Below are 13,138 nucleotides of genomic sequence, written 5' to 3' on the forward strand. Positions count from 1 at the left end.
TATCTGTTGTTGCTGTACTTTATTAGTAATATATAGAAATACTGATGATTTATGTGTATCTACTTTGTATCCTGCAAGTCTGCTAAAGTTGTTAATAATTTCAAGTAGCTTTTTAGTTGATTCACTAGGATTCTCCAAGCACATCATATCATCTGCAAAGAGTGACAGTTTTGCTTCCTCATTACCCATTCCAATTTCTTTAATTTCTTTTTCTTCTCTTATTGCTATAGCCAATGTTTCTAATACAATATTAAATAATAGAGGTGATAATGGGCATCCTTCTTTCACCCCTGATTGTACTGGAAGGTTTTTAGGTTATCTCCATTACAGATAATGCTTGCTGATGGTCTAAGATAAATAGTACTTATCATTTTAAGGTAAGCTCCTTTTATTCCTATACTCTCTAGTGTTTTTAATAGGAATGGGTGCTTTGTTTTGTCAAAGGCCTTTTCTGCATCTATTGAGATAATCATATAATTTCTATTGCTTCTGTTATTGATATGGTCAATAAGCTTATAGTTTTCCTAAGATAGAACCAGCCCTGCATTCCTGGCATATATCTTACCTGGTCATAGTGTATGATTCTTGTGATGTATTGCTGTTATCTTTTTGCCAGTATTTCATTTAAAAATTTTACATAATATTCATTAGTGAAATTGGTCTATAATTTTTTTTCTCTGTATTTGCTTTTCCTGGTTTGGGAATCAGCACCATATTTGTCTCATAAAAGGAGTTGGGAGGCAGCTAGGTGGAGCAGTGGATAAAGCACTGGCCCTGGATTCAGGAGGACCTGAATTCAAATCCAGCCTCAGAAACTTAACACTTACTAGCTGTGTGACCATGGGCAAGTCACTTAACCCCGTTGCCCCACAATAAATAAATAAATAAATATTTATCTGTTGATTGATGGCATATGGGGTAGATATGGAGGTAGAGGTGAGAAAGGGAGTGTGTTTTAGGCAGAGGGGATGGCATGCACAAAACTACTGAAGATGAAGCAAGAATGCCATGTCCCGGGACACCCAGTCATCTTTCATCTCCAGAGTCATTTAGTCTGCCAGACAAGTAGACACTGAGCCCACATCTCCGTCCTGGCTTCTGCCCTGCACTGACTCACCAGTTTGTTCAGAATGCTATTCTAGATCTTAAGTCAGTTCCCTAAAATGGGATTCCTGAGAAATCAAGTGAGATCCATTTTACTATGCACTTTGGCTAACCTGCCAGAGTTGACTGTCCCAGGGAGATCACATGAACGTGAGGGGAAAGGAGAATTTTCTTAGCTAAAGAGCTCAGCCTTTATGTAGATCCTTTTAAACCAAGGTAATCCCACCAAACTTCTTTGTCTAGAAGAGATTTTGTTGTTCAGTCATTTTTCAGTTGTGTCTGATTCTTCAAGACCCCACTTGGGGTTTCCTTAGCAAGGATACTGGAGTAGTTTGCCATTTCCTTCTCCAGCTCATTTTACAGATGAGGAAACTGAGCCAAAGAATAAGTGACTCACTCAGGGTCACACAGCTTATAAACTGTCTGCAGCTGGATTTGAACTCACAATTGTCTTCTTGATTCTAAGCCCTGTATTCTATTCACTGCACCATCTAGGAACTATCTGCAAATGGCATCCTGCTATCCCATCAGAGTCTCAAAAATGAAAAGTTTACATTCTTGAAGAGACTAGGTTTCTCCAGGATTCAACAACCTTCCTTATTCTCTTTTCTCAGTATAGGTTTTCACGAATTGGCTGTTAAGACAGCATTGTTTCCTGCTCAGTGACACCTCAGCAATTCTTCTTAGTCAATTGCTTCCTTTCCTGCTAACTTCAAACATGCTATTTACCCTTACCACCAACAACATTGCCCCACAGTGATATAGGCTCATAGAAATTTCCTTAGTCAAGTCACTCTTCTCTGGAACAAGACAACTAAGGAGGCAGCCTCCTGTTAGCCTCTCTCTTATGCTCACACGCATTAACTTTCCGTGTTTATTTTTAGTTGTCCTGGCTCAAGCGTCTCTGGGTCCCTCATACAGACACACGCAAACACTGTCCTTCCCTCTGGCATACATGCACCTGCTAAGAAGAACCCCCTAGATAAAAGTGATTTTCTCTTGTTCCTTAATCAGAAAAAAAAAGTCTTGGTTACAGGGGACCATATGGTTACATATTTGGGATGGATGTATGCAGAACCACCTTCCAGAAGGTTTTAAAATTCTGAAGTCTCAATGTTGATGTCTCTCAAAGGACAAAGCCTTCGGCTGAGCAGCTCTAACTTCCTCTTTACTGTTGCTTCCTTTCCTTGGAGGTAACACTATCTTCTTCTCTTTCAAAAACGTATTTTTTCCTCCTTAATTTGCCAGTGATGCCAACAGTCATTAAAGCTTCAGTGGCTCAGCCGACCAGGGCTGGGCCACTCTCCCCAGGACTGGTTCCTTCCCCGGTCCATGCCTCAACTACCGATACAGGTGGGGTGAATTCTGGGGGCATCTATTCAGCTATTATCAGCCGGAATTTCCCTATTATTGGAGTGAAGGAGAAGACTTTTGAGCAGCTACACAAGAAATGTCTAGAAAAGAAGGTTCTATATGTGGATCCTGATTTTCCCCCCGATGAGACCTCTCTGTTCTACAGTCAGAAGTTCCCCATCCAGTTTGTCTGGAAGAGACCACCGGTGAGTAGCTGGCTATTTTCTGTCCTCACAGGAGGTTCTTACACTCACTGCCTCCACCCCATTCAGCTGTTGCCACTGCACATGTGCGCTAGAAGAGGTCATACTCTAAATTGTTTTGTTGGATTCTTCTCCCAAATCTGAAGGAGGAAGGAGGGAAGTGTGTAATCTTGGATACAGCTAAGTTCCAGAAATAACAACAGCAAGAGGGATTTAGGGCTTGGTTTTATTTTTAAAGTTAATATTACTTTGCTTTTTGGAATTAGAGCTCTGTCTTAACTTATTGGATAAAAGGAAATGCTATCTTGTTTTTTTTATCAAAGTAAATGCCACTCAATGTAGCTCTGTTCTCTTCTTAATTTCTCCATTTGGGTTTTGTTTTGTTGGAAGATGCCCACTTTCTCAGGCTAAAATAATATTAGTACTTTAGTCTGCTAGTGGTAACATGTTTCTGAAACACTGAGACACCAGAAAGAATTCATTGTAAGCAAAAATAAACTTCTCATCCATAGTCACTCATTTTCTAGAACCATGGAATTTTGAGTCGGGAAGGAAATGCCTGCTGGAATCTTACAGATGGGGCACTTAGGCCCAGAGAGGTCAGGTGAACTGACTTAAAGTTGAATAAATAGCTAATCAAGAGAAGCACTGGGATTAAACCTAGCCCTCAGAATTCCTATCAGGAATTTTTGCCTAACTTCCTAAATTACTAATTCTCACTAACCTACATAAGAGAAAATTAGCGTGCAGTCATTTCCGTCAGGGTTCACTCCTGTTCTTCAACCAGCACGATGCTTATTCTGTTATTCATCAGCCTTCAGAATGATTTCATTTTCTCTGAGAGATGGAGAAAATTGTTCCTATCTTAACCTATGTGTTTTAATCATTAATATGAGCTCCTCTCCCTTGGGGACAGTGTTCCCAGGTTGTATGGTGTGACATAGTGACCTCTCCTGGAGACTTCTCTGTTGGTGAGAGAGGAATGGGAAAGAATCAGAATATGTTGAGCAGATAAGTGCTGAATATCAGGAAATTAAGTGAATATTGTTCTGTCACTGAGAGGGCTTACTGCCAGGAAGCATCTTACTACAATTTCATTAACCCAGAGGGTCCTGTTCAGCTCTTGCAGAGTGTGTTTTTGATGGGAAATGTTTTTGGACTTCATGTATATTTGAAATGTAAATAAAATATAATCAAAGTTGAAATATATTTATTAAGCATATATTTATGAATAAGATTCTCTGCTAGATTAGGGCACCTAGGTGGTGCAGTGGGTAGAGTGGTAGGCTTAGAGTCAGAAAGACCTGAGTTCAAATCTGACCTCAGACACTTATTAGTTGTGTGACCCTGGGCAAATCACTTAACCCCATTTAACTTAATTTAACTTAACCCCACTTAACCTCATCTGTAAAAATGTGCTGGAGAAGGAAATGGCAAACCTCATCCAGTATCTCTGCCAAGAAAATCCAAAATGGGATCACAGAGAGTAAGACACAACTGTATGAACTAATTAGCAACAGGTGGCCGATCTGGTCACAAATTTCATACACACACACACACTCAAATGTCTACTATTAAAGTAATTTTTTAACCATACTTGTGGTTTCACTAGTATAAGGCACTTTCAGTGATAAATTTCCTCTACTAATACCAAATGGCACTGTCTCTGCCAAGTAGGATTGAGGCTAAGTTAGGAAGGGGAAGAGACTATATGGCATCATGGACAGAGCTAGACTTAATATTCAGGAAGACCTGAGTTCAAATCCTATTTCTATCACTAACGAGCTGTGTGACCCTGGTCAAGTCACTCAACCACTCTGTGCCTCAGTTTCTCATCTATAAAATGAGGAACTTGGATTCTTTGGCCTTTAAGGTGCCTCCCAGCTCATATGATTCAATGACCCTTTTATCCTGTGTATAGCTTGTTTCTTGTTTGCAGGTTGTCTTCCCCATCAGATTAGGAGCTCCTTTTGAGAGCAAGGATTACCTTTAGCCTTGCTTTGTATCCCTGGCACTTAACACAGGGCCTGGCACATAGTAGGTGCTTGAGAAATGGTTCCTGGCTGACTATGACCTCTCTTCCTTTAGCCATAAAATGTATCTAACTACAGTATTTATATCACAGTTAGATCATTGTGTGGTCCAAAATTACGATAACGTATTGGAAAGATTATCTATATGTAATGGAAATCTGTGCATGCAGCCAGGATAAATGGTGCTTACCATCTTGACTGAAACCCTTCTCAGCCTGTTTTCTCAATACCTTCCATGAGTTGTTCCATTAGGATGTGCTTTGTCCACCAGGTCACTGTCTTCTTGTTGTTGCTGTTCAGCTGTTTCAGTCATGCCCAACTCAGTGGTTTCTTGGCAAAGATACTGAAGTAGTTTGTCATTTCCTTCTACAGCTCATTTTGCAGATGGCAAAACCTAGGCAAACAGGGTACAATGACTTGCCCGTGGTCACACAGCTAGACAGTGTTTGAGGCAGAATCTGAACTCAGGAAGATGAGTCTTTCTGACTCCAGCCATGGTGCTCTATCTATTGTACCACCAAGCTTCCCTGATCTGATTCTGAATAGAAATACTCACAAGGATCTCTCTGTTTTCTTTTCACCAAGGAGCTTGCTTCCTCCAAGAATGTTTCCCTACTGGATTAGTACATTGATCTAAGGACATAATGATAGCCTTTTAGGAGATCAGTACCTCCCAAGTATTGTAAGGCACAACTCTGACTCTAACAGTCTGAGGTTGGGACCAAATGAGACACTCCAGAGTCACTGAATATTTAGCACAAGGAGGTTTACTCTGTCCTAACATCAGGAGCATAGACAGAAGGAATACAGTGACACTTAGCTTTTTTTTTTACCTGCATAGAAACCCATCTGGTCATTAGGTCATTAGGGTATGGAAACTCTCCAGGTCTTAGACAGCCACCAAGTCTACACTGTACATTGGCTAGGACTTTTTATGGCCCTAGATAACTCAGGTCCCAGGGGCAGCTGTGCCCTACAACTACCCCATATTGTCTGGGGTTTGGGGGAGTGGATTGAAGGAGGAGGAAGGGGACGTGTGAGGGTAACTGGGGCCAATCAAGGCGCCAGGGGAAGCTTTGTTTCCTTTCAGGTAAAGTTTCACCATGCTGTGGGTGAGAGGAAAGTTGCTGCATCAGGGAAACACTGGTACTATCACACCAAACCTTTATATATGAGATGTGGTTGTGAAGGAATGAAAATTATACCATAAATCCACAATGTAAAAGTCAGGCTAATTGTAATACTTCATACCTGTGAATTTGTCAGGAAACACAAGAGGTTTTCTCTCCTACATCTAGTCACCCTGATATAACCTTCTTTCTATGTAACCCCACACCCTTAAATAGTAACACACATGGCAACCAGCTTCTCCTCAAAGTTACCACCATCTTCCTGGGCAGTGAGGAAATCCAGGATATTGTAACATCCAGAACATTTACAAAAAATAGCAGTGTCTCAACACAGAGAAATGGGGAGCTAAGCAGACTGGAGGTAGATGTAGACATAGCAACATATAGATAGATAGATAGATAGATAGATAGATAGATAGATAGATAGATAGATAGATAGATAGATAGATAGATAGATAGATAGATAGATAGATAGGTAGGTAGGTAGGTAGGTAGGTAGGTAGATAGATAGATAGATAGATAGATAGATAGATAGATAGATAGATAGATAGATAGATAGATGTCTATATATCTCCATTGTAAACTATAATCTGGTCCCAGTCAGGATTCTTCTAGGGATACAAGCTGTGTGACCCTGGGCAAGTCACTTAACCCTTATTGCCCCATTAAAAAAAAAAAAAAGAATTCATGAACAGAGACAGGTCTTATGTTCTCTCCCTTTGCTCCCAACGCTGTCCAGAGAGAGCTGCACCGGAATCTTAGCTAAGAACCTTCTGTGAGACCACTTTTCTATCTAATTTGCAGTCTATAATGTCCATAGCTATTGTCTTCCCCAATCAGGAGGGCAGAGACTGCCTTACATTTGTTATGTGTATCTCAAACTGCTTAGCACAGTGCTTTGCACATAGTAAACACTTAAATGTTGGATGTTTTAAGAGAACTACAGCAATGTAGTTCCCCAGGGGCACAATGAAACTGTTCCCTCAGATGTCACTAACTTGTCTCCTAAATGTTGGCCTTGAAACTGAAACCAGTCTATAAATGACTTTTTTTGTTTGTTTGTTTGTTTGTTTTTTTAGTGAGGCAAATGGGGTTAAGTGATTTGCCCAGGGTCACACAGCTAGTAAGTGTTAAGTGTCTGAGGCCGGGTTTGAACTGAGGTCCTCCTGACTCCAGGGCCGGTGCTCTATCCACTGTGCCACCTAGCTGCCCCTTTTTAAATGACTTTTTCCTACAAATAGTCAGACTGTGGTCCAGAGAAACCTGCACATAAACTTTAACTATATTAACATTAAGTTGCTTTTAAAATGATGTAAATAGCCTTAGTTAAAATTCACTCCACCTTACACATAGGCATTCAATTTTCACTCCTATTTTACCAACACAGAAAAACACTTGAACAGAGTTGATAAGGATTTTATGACTAGATGGTCCTAAGAATATTTGGTGATTTACATGGAGATTTGACAAGTTATTTTCTTCTGATAGTTACCATTTTTTCTTTTTTGCCTATGTAAATACTTGATTAAAAGAATAACTCCAAATAGCTTAGTTAAGATTTTAAGTTGTTTGTTACCCTATTACAAAACACGTGGTCAGCAGACCAATAACTTCTTAAACCATTCATTCTCTATTTATCAGTACATTTTTTTCTAACACCATCTAGATTATAAGAGATATTGCTTTCCAACTGTGAGATTTAAAATTGGATACAAGAGCATTAAACTCCCCTTTAACCTTTCCCTTATTTATCTCCCAGACCAGTAAGTGGAAGAAGCCTCTGATCTTTAGTTAGGGCTTTTATTGTTTGGGAATTACAAGGTAATGTTGATTAGAGAGATAGGAACATATAAATACAAATAAGTAGTCTTAGATCTAAGCTTAGTCTATATTCTGTATAGAACTCACCAAAACCCAAGGCCGCCTCTGAGGTTGAGAATCGTGTCAAGCACATGCTGTTACGGAGAACCAGGCCAAGTCGAACCTGAGTCAGCATCTGTGTGTGCAGAGCAAGCCAGCGGGCGAGGAGAGTGGAAAAAGCCATCACTTCTATTCTCTCCTTGCCTTTTAAGCTCGCACCCTGGAAGTGGAGTGCTTAACAGATGGACTGGCGGTCCCTGAGAGGGGCAGCTAGATGGCGCAGTGGATAGAGCACAGGCCCTGGAGTCAGGAGTACCTGAGTTCAAATCCAGCCTCAGACACTTAACACTTAACTAGCTGTGTGACCCTGGGCAAGTCACTTAACCCCAATTGCCTCATTTAAAAAAAAAGAAACAGAGAGGAAAAGGGTTGTGCGTGAGCACGTGTGTGTGTGTGTGTGTGTGTGTGTGTGTGTGAGAGAGAGAGAGAGAGAGAGAGAAAGAAAGAGAGTATAAAAAGGGAGAGGACCTGATGAAAGACTATGTGGGGATGCTTTGGGGCTGTTATTAAGGGGAGGATGGCAACCTCTTTAGTCCTTTCTTTTCACCACATTTGAGGGTTTAAGATAGGTGGCAGACACTGGAAATCCCTAACAATGACTCAAGAACATTGTGTAAGACTTCTCCTATCACCACCCCTCCCATCTTTTTGTACTATGGGTATCCAATGCCTAGTTGAAATACACTTTCAATTAAAGCTGTACACTGAAAAAGGAGAAAAAAGGAGCTTTAGAGCTCACTCCTTGAAGGCAAACAATGTAGTGTGAAGCAGGAAGCCTCTTGGGAATCTCTGCAGATGACAAAAATAGGTGTAACCCCTCAATTGGCTCAAGATGTTTGGGGTAGCAGAGGCAGCAGACAATGATGTCCCCAGGAGACGCAAGGGAGACCTCCTCAGTTTTCCTACAGTTCCTCTGGAATATTACAGCAATTTTACCAAATAATCTTCAATATAGAATAAGATATGGATACATATCTTTATGTGTATATATATATACAGATGGAAATATAGATATATAGATGTAGAGATATAGACACATACACATACATGTATATATGTATTGTGCAACACAACACACATATACATGCACATGTATATGCATGAACATGTGCATTTGTGTGCATACACATATTGTACACATGTGCATACATGTTTATACACAAATATAATATTTAAAGCTATGTTTTTAAATTTCTAAGTGTTCATATGTTCGTATATAACCTTAAAGTGTTTGGAGGTTTCTAAGGCCAGGCTGCTCTTTACTTTCAACAGCAGAAACTTAACTAAGAATTCATGAAGGCAAACAGCCTTATGTTCTCTGTCTTTTTCCCCAAACCTCTTCCCTTCCTAACTTTTTTTCTGTTGAGGGTACCACTCCCCTTATGCCTTTGTTGGCCTTTTTGACCCCTCCCTTTCCCTTCACTCTTCCAGCCAGTTCAAGACCTCATGGCCCCTCCCTTGGATTATTGCAAGAGCCTCCTATTTGTCCTTCCTACCTCCTCTTTCTCTTTTACAATCCATCCTTACCACTCAGCTGCCAAATTTACATTCCTAAAGCACAGGTCCTGTGCAATAAACTCCTATTAATATCTTTAGGATCAAATACCAACTGTTGTGTTGGTCACCCAAGCCATAAAGCAAAGCTTAAAAGAAAACCTGCTGAGAAATGGAACTAGAGAAATAAAACCATTTTAGCAGGAAAAAGAAAAGGTCAGAGGACCAAAGTTCATAATGTCCTGATGCAGAAATGCCACCAACATAGTACAGCTAATGGAGATCTGTCATTTGCTACAGAGGGGAATGTTACAGACACAGCTCCTATATTCCAGTCCAAACTGCTCTCCTGAACACTTCTAACTCCTAAACTCTCCCCAACACCCTGAGCTGGTTGTTCTATTTCTCTTGATTTCTTCAAAGAGTAAACTAATCTACAACATATACCTATTACTACATATATTCTATTTCTACTGTGCCTTTAACAATTCAGTGTGACCAATGGGAGAACCCAACTGGGCATTGTCTATCCCTCTATGTTGATCAAGGCCTAAGGATTAGTTGGTCACTCTCTTCCTGAGTGTGTTCAGGAGGAGAGGCAGGTATTACAGGGTTTTGTGTATGTGTGTGTGTGTGTGTTTTTATTAAAGTAATAAACATTTTTATTTATAATTTGGGGTTCTAATTTTTAAGCCCTCCTTCCCTCCCTCCCCTCTTCCCTCCCTAAGGCAATAAACAATCAGATATAGGTAATACATGTACAATTATGTAAAACATTTTTATATTAGTCATTTTGTACAAGAAAATTTGAATAAAAGAAAAAAATGAAAGAAAGTGAAAAATAGCATGCTTCAGTCTGTATTCCATCAATATCAGTTCTTTCTTTGGAGGTGGATATTATATTTCATCAATAGTCCTTTGGGATTGTCTTGAATCATTGTATTGCTGAGAATAGTTAAGTCTTTCACAGTTCTTCATCAAACAATATTACTGTCTCTGTGTACAATGTTCTCTTGGTTCTGTTTACTTCACTATACATCAGTTCATACAAGTCTTTCCAGGCCTTTCTGAAATCATCCTGCTTGTCATTTCTTATAGCACAATAATATTCTATAACCATCAAATACCACAGCTTGTTTAGCCATTCCCCCATGGATGACAGGTATTACAATTATCCCATCCACATTGTAGGGGGGCAGAGGAGTAAAGGGACAGGTTAGGGACTCGGCACCCCCAAGACCTGTAAAATCCATGTAAAAATTTTGGCCTCCCTTCATTCCAGAGAAGTCTGATTTTTTTTTCTTTTTCTGTTATAGGGTGTTTACAATATCTTTTTGTATAATTTGGGTTGATACTATATAATACTATACATCTATTTTACGCATTTCTGAGTTTCTAAACTTTCTGTCTCATCTGCTAGCCTTTGTGTGACATCTATGACTTTTGTAAAACTCCCCCCACATTCTCATTTAATTTCTTATGCTGACCTATTGTGTATCAAAATCATAATGGGGAAAGTCATGATGTAGAAGGGATAACTATAAATTATCACAAACAATGGAATCAAGCTGGCTTTGGGAAATGAGGATCAAGCCGGGGAGTTGTTGAAGGCCCTGAGATGGATGTTAGTTCACTTAATGTTTGCTAGTGTAATGATTGGAATGATGCCACCTACTGGAGACTTGCTGTGGGAAAGCTCCACCATGAGGAAAATGCCTCAGAGGACAAGACCATGTGGCTTTTCCTTGGCGTCAGGAAATGACGTTTGCTCATGGGTGCTGTCTATCAAGGCTACCAGCCAATCAACTTGAGGAGCCTCCTATTTTCTGGGAGGAGACAGGAAGGAGGAAAGAGAGCCTACACAGAGAGCTCTCCCTCTTTTGGGTTCCTGACTTGATGGTGGTGGTAGTGGCAGAGGACTTCACAGGAAATTTGAGGAAGGATAGGAATGACAGGCTGTTGGAATTCTGTTCTCAATCTTTTTCTTTCTATTTTTCAATAAACCCTTAAAAACCTAAACTCATTTTATCAGTGATTTTAGTCAGTTTCCCCCAAAACTGGGGGAACAGATTAGAATCCACATGTAGAATCTTAAATTACACACTAGTATTGAGGAAACATTTGCCCCGTGGGGTATGGAGGGACTCTGTAGGAAGAGGGGCCTAGGGAGGTGAAGGAATAAGCATTTTTTACTGCCTAACCACATGCCAATTACTGTGCCAAGTACTTTACAAATATTGTATTATTTAATCCTCACAATAATCCTGGAAGGTTGATACTGTTGCTGCTATTATTCCATTTTACAGTAGAGAAAATTGAGGCAAACAGAGGTTAAGGGATTTATTCAGGGGTCACCCAGCTAGTAAGTGTCTATCTAAAATTAGATTTGAACTCAGGTCTTCCTGACTTCAGGCCCAACACTCTATCCACTGTGCCACCTAGCTATCTAACACTAAGGGAAGCTAAATCACATGCCCAACTAGGGAGTACCTGAGGTGAGATTTGAAGCCAGGTCTTCCAGATTCCAAGCCATCAACTCTACTGGCCAGGACCAGTATCTCCATGCTTTTATATACTTCAAGAGATTTCAACATGGAGGAGTAGCAAGACCCTCATGAGAACAACTGCTGCCTTCCTGCTCCCACAGCTCAACTCTCCTGCCTTCCTGGTTGAGGTAATGGGTTTTTTTAGGGACCAGGCCTTTGTTGTCAATGCTCCAAAACAAGTCTGCCCCAGCTTCCCAACTAAAATCTACAGGAAGCTTTCCCCAACCCCTTTTAATCCCAGTGCCTTCCCTTTGTTAGTTATTCCCTATTTATCCTGTATATAGCTTGCTTTCTATGTTTGTTTGCATGTTGTCTCCCCTATTAGAATGTAAGCTCCTTGAGGGAAGGGACTGTCTTTTGCCTCTTTTTGTATCCCCAGCATTTGGCACAGTGTCTGGCACATACTAGACACTTACTAAATGTTCATTGAATTTAATTTGGGGGGGGGGAGGGATGAGGTAATTGGGGTTAAGTGACTTGCCCAGGGTCACACAGCTAGTAAATGTCAAGTGTCTGAGGCCAGATTTGAACTTAGGTCCTCCTGAATCCAGGACCCAAGCTTTGTCCACTGCACCACCTAGCTGCCCCAGAATTGAATTTTTTTAATTGTTTACAGACTCAGTAAAGCAGACAATAGACAAGCAAGTTTCTGGAATGAGCATCTTTACCGATGTAGAAGCCCACCAGTGTCTATGTGATCTTCAGCAAAATGAGTTGTCGTCCTTGAGCTTTCATTTCCTCATCTCTAAAATTAGAGCTCGTCTGAATCTTTAAAGTCTCTTCCATTCATACCACCCGTGACTCTGATTCAATGAGAAAATGAAGAGAAACCATGAACATTGCACCACAGAGCATACATAATATATAACATCCTATCATGTTTCTGTTTTGTGGTTTTGTTTTGTGTTTTGAAATACCAGCCCATTTGATCTCTTTCTCTCCAGCTAAACACTGCAAAGTAGAAGATCATAGGATCATGACTTTAGAGTTTAAAAGTCTCAGATACCATCTAGTCCAAACACTTCATTTAACAGATGAGGAAACTGAAAGGACCATCAAGATAAAGGGACTTCCATAAGGTCACACATAAACTGACTTCCTGGCTAAGCCTGATTCTTTGGGAAGACAAACACTTCCAGGCTTATCTGTGAGAGGAGACAGAGAACCCACAAGCAGGACACACTTTTCTCTTTGGCTTGGCTCCCCCCTTTCACTTCCCATGCAGGCATTGATGGACTTCCGGCTAACTTGGAGGTTTTTCTTTTCAGAAATGAGGAACTTGGAACAATTAACTTTCTTATTGAGTCTTATTGAGTCAGGACCATCCATAGCCACATGCTGCTGAGTGTTAATTA

General features: G+C 40.4%; 1 protein-coding gene across 1 annotated transcript in view; it reads left to right on the forward strand.

The window, feature by feature from the left end:
- Nucleotides 1–2,020: 2,020 nt before the first annotated feature.
- Nucleotides 2,021–13,138, forward strand: part of CAPN3 (calpain 3) — a 73,692-nt gene continuing 62,574 nt past the window's right edge. The window contains 1 exon segment of the mRNA XM_043987166.1: nt 2,021–2,663. Within this exon segment, the coding sequence (XP_043843101.1) occupies nt 2,355–2,663 (309 nt within the window). The 5' untranslated portion in view covers nt 2,021–2,354.

Source organism: Dromiciops gliroides, chromosome 2 (genome assembly GCF_019393635.1).
Source record: "Dromiciops gliroides isolate mDroGli1 chromosome 2, mDroGli1.pri, whole genome shotgun sequence".
Taxonomy (NCBI): Eukaryota; Metazoa; Chordata; class Mammalia; order Microbiotheria; family Microbiotheriidae; genus Dromiciops; species Dromiciops gliroides.